The sequence below is a fragment of the Mesoplodon bidens genome, assembly GCF_964165515.1.
Source record: "Mesoplodon bidens genome assembly, chromosome: 1".
Classification (NCBI taxonomy): domain Eukaryota; kingdom Metazoa; phylum Chordata; class Mammalia; order Artiodactyla; family Ziphiidae; genus Mesoplodon; species Mesoplodon bidens.
Genome location: NC_138176.1, coordinates 31,538,456 through 31,551,236, shown reverse-complemented (window position 1 = coordinate 31,551,236; position 12,781 = coordinate 31,538,456). Strand labels below are relative to the sequence as shown.

The 12,781-nt window shown below is 49.2% G+C and overlaps 1 protein-coding gene across 4 annotated transcripts; it reads left to right on the top strand.

The window, feature by feature from the left end:
- Positions 1 to 23: 23 nt before the first annotated feature.
- MARVELD1 (MARVEL domain containing 1) lies at positions 24 to 4,591 on the top strand. 4 transcript variants are annotated; one of them, XM_081242950.1, is made up of 3 exons: positions 24 to 1,290; positions 1,539 to 2,234; positions 4,007 to 4,591. In XM_081242950.1, the coding sequence occupies exon 1, from the start codon at positions 176 to 178 to the stop codon at positions 695 to 697; it is 522 nt and encodes a 173-aa protein (XP_081099076.1). In that variant the 5' UTR covers positions 24 to 175; the 3' UTR covers positions 698 to 1,290; positions 1,539 to 2,234; positions 4,007 to 4,591. The 4 variants fall into 4 exon arrangements, with proteins under 4 accessions (XP_081099076.1, XP_081099078.1, XP_081099077.1 ...); XM_081242952.1 differs by lacking the exon at positions 1,539 to 2,234; XM_081242951.1 differs by having other exon boundaries at positions 24 to 2,229.
- Positions 4,592 to 12,781: the final 8,190 nt, after the last annotated feature.

The following is a 12,781-nucleotide window of genomic DNA, read 5'->3' as shown; positions in this document are numbered from 1 at the left end:
GAGGAGAGAGGGGAGGTAGAGTGGGGAGAAGGGGAGAGGAAGAGAGGAGGACTCGGAGGGGAGCGAGGAGGCCGCGGCGGGCTCAGGGGCACGTCGGCCGGGCCACCCCCGCGAGCCAGACGTCGCCATTCCGCTGCTCGGGGCGCCGCCGCCGCCGCCACCGCGCCCGGGGGCCATGCTCCCGCCGCCCCCGCGCCAGCCGCCGCCCCAGGCGCGGGCGGCCCGCGGCGCGGTGAGCCTGCAGCGGGCCTTTCTGCGCGGCCCGCTGGGCGTGCTGCGGCTGCTGCAGCTGCTGGCCGGCGCCGCCTTCTGGATCACCATCGCCACAAGCAGGTACCAGGGCCCGGTGCACTTCGCGCTCTTCGTGTCCGTGCTCTTCTGGCTGCTGACCCTGGGCCTCTACTTCCTCACGCTGCTGGGCAAGCACGAGCTGGTGCCCGTGCTGGGCTCGCGCTGGCTGGTGGTCAACGTGGCGCACGACCTGCTGGCGGCCGCGCTCTACGGCGCCGCGATGGGCATCATGATCAGCCAGACGCAGAGCCACAGCTACTGCAACCTCAAGGATTACCAGATGTCCTGCGCCTACCACGCCTTCCTGGCGGCCGCCGTCTGCGGCGGCCTCTGCCTCGGCCTCTACCTGCTCTCAGCGCTCTACGGCTGCTGCCGCCACTACCAGGGCGAGCAGGAGGTGGCGTGAGGTCGCTGCGCCGCGGGGCGGGGGACCCGTCCTTCCTGCCGCCGCCGCCCCGCGCCCGTGCGCCCCGGCTCCCTCCCCTCGCCCTGCGTTCCCGCCGCCGCCCGCGCCCCGGCGCCCGGATCACAGTTCCCGTCCGACGGCTTCGCCGCAGGCCAGAGTCCGGACAGCTGCGCCGTCTCCTGGGACCAGGGCAGAGCCGCATCCGAGGGGCGGACGCACTCTTTCAGGCGGGCCGCCCCGAGGCGAAGCCTCGCGGTTCCTCTTCCCCTTCCCGGCCGAGAGCGAGACGTGGACAGGCGCCGCGTAGATCCGGGGGAGGCTCCCAAATTGGAACCAGTCTACTGGCGGCGCCACTGCCCCCTCCCTCCCGCTCCGCGTTCGGAAGAGCACCCCCTTGCCCTGGCCCCTCTTCCAGCCCCGAGTGCTGAAAACGGCAGGCATGACGCCGCGGGCGGAGCTGGGGACGGGCCTCCACTGGTCCTGGGATGAGCGACGGGTGTGGTTTTAGTTTGGGATTGTGCGGGCATCCTGCGCAGTCCTTCCGGGCCATCCCTCGGTGCTTTGATGTCTTGAGCTGGGGCCCATCTGCAAAGGTGAGGATGGATAGGGGGCTGTACCCTTGCACCTTTGGAGTCTTCTTTCTCCTCCTCCTGTTCCGCCTTTGTCCTCGCGGTTCGCGGAGGCCAGTTCCTAACGCCCACTAGCTTCCCTGGCCTCGCCTTCCCAGCCTTCCTCTCACAGGTTTCTGTTCCGTCCCCACCTCCCAGTATCTTTTTTGCATTAGGGATACCATACCAGCGTCAAGGAATGTTAGGCGAACCCCACCCCCTTCTTTTTGCAGATGGAGACTCAGAGCTTGCTCTTGCGAACAGCCAGAAAAAGATTAGAACCTGGTCTTTGGACTCCCAGTCTAGCGTTGTTTAAAGCATTGGTTGTTCCCAGGAATCCGGACTCTGGAGCTACCTTCTAATAGAGGGTTTCAAGGCCCAAAGGGTTTGTCTAAGGTGCTTTCTCCCCTTCTTGAAGATTCACAATGCTCATTAGCATATGAAAGGCTCTGAGACGTCCTGCTCTAAAAGAAGCCCAAGTAACTTAGTTTACAGTGTTAACTGCCTCTGGACCTGGACCAGTTTTTTCCACCTAAGGTTCCAAGCATCCGTGTTTCGTCCTGGCTCTCATTTATCACCAAGGGTCCCGACCCATTGGCTGGGGTCTGTTTGAAGACAAGGGGCACTCCTTCTCTTTCCCAGGGAATTTCTATAGCAGAGGGAGGCCCCGCACCCCCTCCATTAAAGAGAAGATAGCCGGCCCTGCCAGACCAGCGAGAGCCTGGGGAAACTGTGGATTGAACATTCCTTTACATTGTTTGGGAAATGAAGCCAAGGTTGTCCAGATGGTTTCCTGGTTTCCCAGTCAAAAGGAACATCACCTGTAAGAGATGCTGGCATTGACCATAAGCAACTGGCAGGGGTGGGTCACACCAAACAGAGAAGAAAACTCGGGATCTGGGATGAACAGCTGGCCCAGCCTCGGTAAGGTAAGATGCCTCTTGGCTTTCTGGCGAGGTCATAGGCCTTTGAATAAAAAAACCCCCAGAGTCCGCTCCTTTTCTAAAAGTTAAAGGGTTTGGGCTTCCCTGGTGGCGCAGTGGTTGGGAGTCTGCCTGCCGATGCAGGGGACACGGGTTCGTGCCCTGGTCCGGGAGGATCCCACGGGCCGCGGAGCAGCTGGGCCCGTGAGCCATGGCCGCTGAGCCTGCGCGTCCGGAGCCTGTGCTCCGCAGCGGGAGAGGCCACAGCGGGGAGAGGCCCGCGTACCGCAAAAAAAAAAAAAAAAAAAAAAAATGTTAAACGTTTTATTCAGGAGCAAATTGAAGGGGTGACAGTAATAAACACAGTGTCCAAAGGGTTATGACAACAATTCAACCTTTTTGCTAAATCCTTCAAAGGTCTGCTCTTTGGAAAAGTTCAATCCTCTCTGGGTTAGAAACTAGAATAGGGGAGGCCAGAATGCGTTTTTGTGAGCGTGTTTGTAGAGTTTAGGAAGAAAACTCTTAGGTTTCTCTGTTGTAGTGGTGAAGATCTGGGTGGGGACGTGGAGCGCTTTTGTGAGTTTTACACAGTCACCATCTTTACATCTTTGTGCCCGGCGCTGCTCAAAGCACTTACGTATTCATTTCATTCTCTCAACAACCCTATTGAGCTGGGTTCTAGTATTATTTCCATATTCTGTATGAGGAAAATGAGTCACAGAGAGGTTAAGTGACTTACCTAGAGTCTCCCAGCTGGTGAGTGGTGAGTGGTGGAGCTCGGATTTGAACTCTGGCGGTCTGACCCCTTCAGAACCAGGCTGTGCTATATACAGTAGGGGGTCAGTACATGTTAGATACTGTTAACATGGTTATCTATCTATCTTTATTTATTTATTTTAATATTTTTGGCCTCACCACGTGGCTTGTGGGATCTTAGTTCCCAGACCAGGGATCGAACCCGCACCCTCGGCAGTGAAAGTGCGGAGTCCTAACCAGTGGACAGCCAGGGAATCCCCAAGGTTATCTTTGGAAAAAAAATTTTTTTAAATTGTGGTCAAATATTCGTAACATACAATTGACCATCGAAACGGTCTTTAAAGCATACAGTTCAATGGCATTAAATACATTCACATTGCTGTGCAGCGATCAGCACCATCCATCTCCAGAACTTTTTCATCTTGCAAACCTGAAACTCTGTATCCATTAAAATTGTGGTTATTTGTGTTATTGTTGTTGCTATTGTTTTCTGTCCTCCGGGAAATCCCAGAACACTGAGCCCTTAAGCGTCTCAGTTAGGCTGGGGTCCTGCTGCCATGCTCCAGGCAGGGTACCTGTTTCTTCAGCGCCCACCGCTGGTGCCAGCCAGAACCTGGGGGTGGCCTTTGCTGGGATACTGGGGGTGTCTTGGAAGCCCAGCAACTTTGGTTCTTCTGTTGCAGGTTTCCATGTCGCTGAGGCCATGGAGACTCCCAGAGCCAGTCATTCTGACCTCTCCCAGGGCCCACTTCCCTGGGCCAGCAGAGGGTTTCAGTGTTTTCACTGGCCATATAAGGAGATGGGGAGAGGGAATAATCTTTGCCCAGCAGCTCCCTTTCCACGTCATTCAGTGGAAGAGCCAAGATGGTGAAGGTTCATTTTGCCTTGACATAGAGAAATTCCTATTCTGCTTGCGTTATGACTTGGGCACAAGCTTCCAGATACTTGGAACTGAGCCGTGCACCCCTGAACCCTAAACAACAGCTTTTGAGCTCCAGCATGTGTTCTTTTCTCTTTTTTAGATCATCACATAAGCTGCATCCTCAGCTCAGATCCAGCCCTTTGAGGACCTCTTCTTAAGCCTCCAGCCCATAGTGCTTTGTCTGTGGTTAGCTGACCTTACTCAGGAACAGACGTCTCCTTGGCCTTCATGGTACCTATACAGCCACATGTGCCTGAAACATTCCAGAGCTCATTGGCTCGTCTAGATGTGCCTTCCCACTGGGCCTCCTGCGGCTTCTCCAGATGTGAGAAAGACATGAAGACAGCTCCCACACCCATCCTCTCCTTCTCCTCGGGGCCCTGTGCCATGGGAATGGCTACCTGAGCTGGCCAGGAACTTTTGGATACTGGAGGCAGTCTCCTTGGCCTCCCTCTTTGGACTCCAGGACTCGATCCAACCTGACACTGCTGTGGGCTGCCCCCAGCCCAAAAGTCTGGGACCACTTGTGGGCCCAGGAGAGGATTTCTTCAGTATTCTACAAAGGCCAAAGAGAGGGTGTGCGTGGGAGGGTGAGGGAGGGTAGGGAGAGGGGACCGATGTGCCTCATTCAGTAGTTTAGTGGTGATTACTAATATGCTTTTCTGAATAAAGTTTGTTTGTCTGATCTGGGTGTATGTGTCTTCTCTCCTGCCCCCTGCAGTAACACTCTGTGTCAGGTCCCCTAGCCTCCCTCCATCTTCTCATTTTGCCACACTTGTCTGCCTCCCTGGCTTCCCCTTCTTTCTGGGAGGGAAAGAAAAATGAGGTCATAGATTTCCAGTACAGTTAGGGCAGGACACAGGCATCAGGAAGAAAACTGCCTGTGTCTGTCCCTGACTGAGGCTGAAGGGAATTCCAGAAGCTCCCACCCCTGCTCTCAATGGGCCCTCTGTTTGGGAAGTTCCACTGCCTGATAGGCAGCACAGAATGACTATGGTCCCGGAGCCAGAGGGTCCTGTTCTGGTCCAAGCCCATCATATTACAGAAGGGGAAATGAACCCCAGGGTGGAGTGGCAACTTGCTTAATGTCACAGAGCTGGCTGGGGCCAGCGTGGGGTCTCCTGGAGCCCAGGCTCTTTCCTGCAGATCATTGTTCTGGTGTTGCCTTCTAGACACACCCAATCTGGTCCCCCCTCTCTGCCTTCCAGCCTCAGCCTGCTGACTGAGCTACCCTGGAAAGGGCTGGAGGGCAGTTAACAGGCTTCTTGTCGGCTCCTCCCTCCTGTGACCTGGGCCTGCAGCCCACAGCCAGGACATAGAGTTCTACTGGCAGACCTCAAAACACACGTGGAACAGCTCCAGGCAGGGGTCTGAGGCTGTGTGTGCTCCACACCCACTCTCTTCAGAGCACCCTCCTCAAAATACAGCACAAACTCTCCCTCTCTCTCTCATCCTCCTCTCCATGGTTTGCATTTCCACGTTGGAGGAGAATGCCACCAGCTGCCCAAGATCCTCCCTTTCTCCCCTCTTCCCTTTGTGTCAATTAGTGAATATCCCACAAAATAAAAAGTGGCCTTTATGCAAAGGCTGGTAAGCCACCTGCTCTACTTTAGCTCGGTGGAATATTTGCAATTGAAAATGTGCCTTTACTTGCATTACCTTATTTGATCTTGTCACCAGTCTTAGAGGTTGGCATTGTCACCCCCATTCAGTAGAAGAAATAGAGCCCCAGAGAGGAGAAGGCCTTATCCATGGTCACATAGCTGGCAAGTGGCAGGACTGGGCCTGGAAAGTAGATGTTCTCTTACTATCCTGAGCAGCCAGTTGCTAAGCCCTGTGGGTCTCTGGGCAGGCTCTGAGGTAGAGGTGGAGTTTGGTTTTCCCTCCTAGAGACCAGGTGTTCAGGAATGGTCTAATCTGACATTTCCTGTTTAATGCTGGGGGCACTTTGAAATAAGACACTGCTCCTCGGGGACTTAACTGAGCCCATTTGGGTCTGGGGAATCCGAGGGATTTCTTCATTTCTATCTATTACTTTTCCTGCTTTTCTAGGGATGGGAGTGGGATGGTCAATGGTGAGGAAGGAGAATTAAGAATTCCTTTTCAGGCATAAAAAGGAAAGGGCAGGGATATGGGAGAAAGGTCTCGTTAGCACTATTTATATTTTTATTGTTTTTGTTTGTTACAATTGTTATTTGTAGAATAAAATAGCAATATATACCCATTAAATTTTTTTACCTGTACAGAAGTGTACAACTTAAAAAGAGAAGTCATTCGATCATCCTAACCTCACACCTGAGCAATAAGCCATTGTTCACTATTAAGCCTTCTTCCTTAATTTTTATAACTAATGAAATATCTGGATGCTCACCCCCATACACACATATATATTCAGACTCTTCTACAACTTGCTTTTAAAATTTAGCAATAATATAGTTCTAAACACTTTCTAATGTTCTATGATATAATAATATAGCTCTAGTCCTTTTAATTTAATTTTATTATTTTTTTGGAGAAAGAGTTCCACTACCACAGTGGGAATTTTTATTTTATTTTATTCTTTTTTTTAAATTTATGTATTTTATTTATTTATTTTTGGCTGCGTTGGGTCTTTGCTGCTGCTCGCGGGCTTTCTCTAGTTGCAGAGAGCAGGGGCTACTCTTTTCTTCGTTGCGCTGCGTGAGCTTGTCATTGTGGTGGCTTCTCTTGTTCTCTTGTTTGAGCACAGGCTTTAGGCCCACGGGCTTCAGTAGTTGTGGCGCACGGGCTTAGTTTCTCCATGGCATGTGGGATCTTCCCGGACCAGGGCTCGAACCCATGTCCCCTGCATTGACAGGTGGATTCTTTTTTTTTTTTTTTTTTTTTGCAGTATGCGGGCCTCTCACTGCTGTGGCCTCCCCCATTGCGGAGCACAGGCTCCGGACGTGCAGGCTCAGCGGCCATGGCTCACGGGCCCAGCCACTCCGCGGCATGTGGGATCTTCCCGGACCGGGGCACGAACCCGTGTCCCCTGCATTGGCAGGCGGACTCTCAACGACTGCGCCACCAGGGAAGCCCGACAGGTGGATTCTTAACCACTGCGCCACCAGGGAAGTCCCTCTAGCCCTTTTTAAATGTTCAGATAAACAGTCAGAGACTGCAAGAATTTTGTGGGCTTTCGGGAGCCTTTATAACTTTCTCACCTTGGCTAACTCCCTTGGTTGCTTTCTATAGAGATCATAGTAAAAACTGGCCCTTTTTTTATAGATGAGGAATAGAGGCTTAGGATGGGGAGTGGCTCTCCGGGGTCTGTGCTCCTTCTACCCCCAGGGTGCCAAGAGTAGCCAGGAGGGGAGGGAGCAGAAGGACGGCTGTATCTGGCGTCACGGCCAGTCTTGGGAAGAGGAGCACCAGGGACTAGGGTGAGTGGGGGCAGCTGGAGAGACGTGTGGAGGGCCTGACAACCCTCTGGACCCTGTGGAGCAAAGGAGAGGTATGCTGGGGAGGTGGCCAGAACCCAAAGAGGCCACCTGGGCATAGCCAGCAGGAGGGCAAGGGCCACCACACCAACCTCATCAGCCTGTGGAAATTCCAGCTGGGCTCTTAATCTGAAAGCTCTTTTGCCCTCCCTGTTCCACGACCCCATTCCTTTTTGTTTTTTCCCCATTATTTATTTATTTATATATTGATTTTTACTGGGGTAGAGTTGTTTTACAATGTTGTGTTAATTTCTACTGTACAGCGAAGTGGAGCTCCCTGTGCTATACAGCAGGTTCTCATTATTTTATACCTATTAGTGTATATATGTATGACCACATTCCTTTTGAACTGGGTGGCTATTTGGGATCTTGTAGGCACCAAGGCTGTGGTGTTCCTTCCCCAGCACTGAGGTGCAGGGCCAGCTGCCAGAGGCAGTCCCTCTGCAGCTTGATAGCTGCATCTCCCTGGGGGTGGGAGGCAGGCTGTCCTAGCTGCCATGTCCAGGTGTCCTGAAGGGGGGCTCTCTGATGCCATAGGTAAAGTACTTCTGAGACAAAGTGGGGGAGAGGGGAGAAAGGGAACAAATGATGGTTGCCTTATGTAACGTCCTTATCATTCTCACAAGCCCGTGCATATACCCCTATTTAACAGACATGGAGACGGGCTCAGAAGGGTAAACTGATTTCCCTAGGGCACTTGACTAAGTAACAGAAACAAGATTCAAACTCAGGTCTAAGCTACCATGCTCTGCTGTTTCAGAGGATTTCCCAGAAGGCTGTTTCTTCCAGCCATCCAAAGACTTCACCCAGATCTACGCTAGATTTTGTAATAATTATATCTTAAGCTAAGGCAGGAAGGAAAGTTTATTATATTATTACAAATCTGAATTATCTCAGCTTCTCTTCCTGGTTTAAAAAGAAGTTGGTTGGGCTTCCCTGGTGGCGCAGTGGTGGAGAGTCCGCCTGCCGATGCAGGGGACGTGGGATCGTGCCCCGGTGCGGGAGGATCCCACATGCCGCGGAGCGGCTGGGCCCGTGAGCCATGGCCGCTGAGCCTGCGCGTCCAGAGCCTGTGCTCCGCAGCGGGAGAGGCCACAACAGTGAGAGGCCCGCATACCGCAAAAAACAAACAAACAAAAAACCTGAAGGTAATTATCCAACTTCTTTTTTTTTTTTTTTTTTTTTCGGTATGCGGGCCTCTCACTGTTGTGGCCTCTCCCGCTGCGGAGCACAGGCTCCGGACGCGCAGGCTCAGCGGCCATGGCTCACGGGCCCAGCCGCTCCGCGGCATGTGGGATCCTCCCGCACCGGGGCACGATCCCACGTCCCCTGCATCGGCAGGCGGACTCTCCACCACTGCGCCACCAGGGAAGCCCTACCTTCAGGTTTGATCAGCTCACCGTGCTGAGGTCACTCTCCCTCTGTCTGCTGGATGTAAGAAACATTTGTGAAACTGCTCCTCCACCCTGCCCTTCTCCCTCTTGAGACCCGGTGCCATAGGTATGGCCATCTGATCTGACTCTGAACATTTGGATGCTGAACTCTGTCTTTTGCAATCTTGCCCTGATTCCGTGTTGGAATGACAATCTCACCAGCCATGGAATGAAGCCTCTACTGGTCTTTCTTGTGTCCACATTTGAGTTTTCTTGAAAAGATGCACAGAGGTGTTAAAAATTATTGTCACTTTCCTGAAGGTCAGGACCTCCTTCTTCCCTATGGAATTTGAGGTCCATCTTTGCTCTCCTTTTTATTCCCTTTGGCAGTTCCCGGGCTGAGCCTCTGTGCTCCAAGAAGTTCTGCCTCCTTTCAGTCTGAAAGGAGTCACTGTTCTCATCTTGTTTCCTGGTGTTCCAGTCCATCTGGAGAGACGAACTGACCATGAGTTTTCAGGTGTCAGTAGTGGGACATTCACAGACTCCCCTCTTTATGTGTTTGCAAGATCTTCCATGATTGCATTCAAGTCAAAATTATTCCAGGAACACAGCGCGTTGCCAGAAACAGTTACTTGCTTGGCTTCCCTAGCTGTTTCCTATCTGGGCATTTCACAACATGTCTTTCCTCACATCCTGGTAAACTCTGTTGTATTTTTCAGCTTGTCAGCATCTTCTCCCAGCCATCCCTAGGAACTAGTGAACTTGCTGAGTTTGTTTTTCCTTTTAAGTTAAATTGGTGAACTACCTCAGTGAGCTTAACCTAGTGGGCCAGAAAGCTGAGGTGATGTGATCTGTGTGTAGTGACTGTGATAGTGATGATAAAAATGATGATACTATTGTTGATTATGGCATTAATAGTAATAAAGATTACACATGTCCCAATCTCTTGTACTCACAGCTTGCAAAGATATTTTTACATTCATTATTTCATCTCATCCTTATATGAAAAGATAAACAGCATAGATAATAACCACATTTTGTAGATGAGGCTCAGAGAGGTGAAGTGTTTACCTATCTATCTATGTATCTATCTATCTTTCTATATTTATACATATACACACACAAAGATTTATTAGGGTATACTTCTATGTTAAACTGCACATGGCTTAAATGTACACTTTGGGGACTTCCCTGGTGGTCCAGTGGTTAAGTCTCTGTGCTCCCACTGCAGGGGGCATGGGTTTGATTCCTGGTCAGGGAACTAAGGTCCCACATGCCACAGGACACAACCAAAAAAAAAAAAAATGTATACTTTGATGAGTTTTGATGTATGTGTACACTTGTGAAGCCATCACAGTTAAGACTGTGGACATATCCATTGTGCCCCAAAGTTTTTTTGTGCCCCCTTGTAATCTCTTTTTCCCTTTTCCATCTCCCCACCCCAGGCAACTATTGATGCTTCCCATGACTATAGATTAGTTTATATAAGTGGAATGTACAGTATGTGGGATTTCAACCCCCCGCCATCGGAGGGGGCAGTGTCTGGCCTCTTTTACTCAATAATTTTGAGATTCATTCATGTTGTTGTTGTACCAATAGTTCATTCATTTTTGTCTATCGCTGAGTATTATTCCATTGTATGGATATAGTATAATTTGTTTATCCATTCACCTGTTGATGGACATTTGTGTTGTTTCAAGTTTTTGGTTCCTGCAAATAAAGCTGCGGTGAGCATTCATGCATAAATATTTGTGAAGACATACACTTTCATTTCTCTTTGTTAAATATCTAGCAGTGGAGTGGCTTAGCTGTGTGGTAGGTGTATTCTTTTGCTATTTTTATTGCCTATGTTCCAGATGAAATTTGTTTATTTGTGTGTGTGCTCTTGCCTGCCATTTGTATCATGGATGGTAATTCTGGACTCAGAATAAATTGGAAAGTTTTCCATCTTGTTCTGTTCTCTGGAATAGTTTAACCATATCATTTTACTGATGGGTTTAATAAAATTGTCAACAAAATAACCTGGTCCTGATGCCTTTTAGGAAGCTGTTTTTGTTTTACTTATTTGTTTTTAGCCAAGCTGTGCGGCTTGTGGGATCTCAGTTCCCCGATGAGGGATTGAACCGGGGCCATGGAAGTGAAAGCCTGGAGTCCTAACCACTAGGCCACAAGGGAACTCCCTTTTAGGAAGTTTTTTGGTTAGTTCTCTCAGTTTCGTTAATGGTAATTGGTCTATGCCGGGTTTTTTGTGGCTCACTTACTGCCTTTCCATTCGTGGCATTTTTATTCAAGTTGTCTCTCCCGTTAATTCTCTCATCTAATTCTCCAATTTAGAATGAGAATTTTTTGAGGGAAGAATTCCAGGCTATTCTTTATATTCCCATGAAAGGCACATAATAAGTAGTTATTTGGTGGAATGAATGAATATTGGTGTTTAGCTGCTGTAACAAACACACCTCAACATTTCAGTGGCTTAATATAACAAAAGTCTATTTGTTGTTCACATACAAATCTATTTCTGCCTCACATAGTTGTCTATTGTGGATATTCCAGGTCAGTGGGAGGTTTCCATGATGCGATGATTCAGGGACTTAGGCTCCTTCCACTTTATGGCCCAGTCATCCCCTCTGCTTTGAGCTGGCATTTGGGAGAAAAGTGGGAGGAGTAGATTTCTGACATTTAAATGCCTTGGACTAGAAGTGACTCTCATCACTCACTTCTTTTGGGGAGTCACATGACCGAATAATCTATATGCAAGGAGGCTGGAAGGTGTAGTCCATGGTGGGGCAACAGCTGCCCGGCTACAACTCTATACCCTGGAAGAGGGAAAAGGACTTTTGGGTGGACAGTTAACTGCTTCTTTCCTGGGAGGCCACAGGTTTTATTGCTGAGGTTTTCATTGCCTTTCTCTTTGAGAGTTTTTTTGCCCCTGTGTTTGATGAATGGTTGTTTTCATGGCTGCCAAGAGCTGTTGAGTAAGAGTATAACAGGAGACATTCATTTCCTTGCTGTGTTTGTCCAATAACTCACTGTGTCACAGCTGGAAAACTCATTACTCATGAGGGCTTCTTTCCCAGGTACAAGAACATAAAGATGTTATTTACTGAACACTTTTCAGAGCAATGGCAGTGAGTTATTAATCCAAAAATATACCCAAATATTAAGTTTAAATACTAGAGTAAACCCCAATATTAAAGAGAATCTAAAAATACATATCAGTCAAATGTTTCTTTCATTTATTCATTCATTAAAAAAATTGAAACAGTTCCCATAAGATAAAATTTCACGCAGAAATTCTCCATTTTAGAGTGTACAATTCAGTAGTTTTAGTATATTCACAAAGTTGTGCAACTATCACCACTATCCAATTCCAGAACATTTCCATTTCCTGAAAAAGAAACGCTGTACCTATTAGTCACTACCAGTTCCTTCTTCCCCCCAGTCCCTGGCAGCCACTAATCAATCTACTTTCTGTCTCTATGGACTTGCCTATTCTGGACATTTAGTGTAAATGGAATCATACAATATGTGGTCTTTTGTGTCTACATAGTATAATGTTTTCAAGGTTCATCTATGTTGTAGCATGTATCAATACTTTGTTCCTTTTTATGATAAATATTAATATTCCACTGAATGGATATATCACACTTTCTTTATCCATCATCCTTCCGTTTAAAATTTTTAAAAATTGTGGCAAAATACACATAACATAAAATTTACCATCTTAACCATTTAAAAAAGAAGTTTATTTATTTATTTATTTAGGCTGCGTTGGGTCTTCGTTGCTGCACACAGGCTTTCTCTAGTTGCGGCGAGCAGAGGCTACTCTCCGTTGCGGTGCACTGGCTTCTCATTGCGGTGGCTTCTCTTGTTGTGGAGCACGGGCTCTAGGCGCGTGGGCTTTGGTAGTTGTGACTCGCGGGCTCAATAGTTGTGGCTCGCAGGCTCTAGAGCACAGGCTCAGTAGTTGTGGCACACGGGCTTCATTGCTCCACAGCATGTGGGATCTTCCTGGACCAGGGATCAAACCTGTGTCCCCTGCAT

Coding starts and splice junctions, on each gene's coding strand:
- MARVELD1 (XM_081242952.1), top strand. CDS start 176: ATGCTCCCGCCGCCCCCGCGCCAGCCGCCGCCCCAGGCGCGGGCGGCC.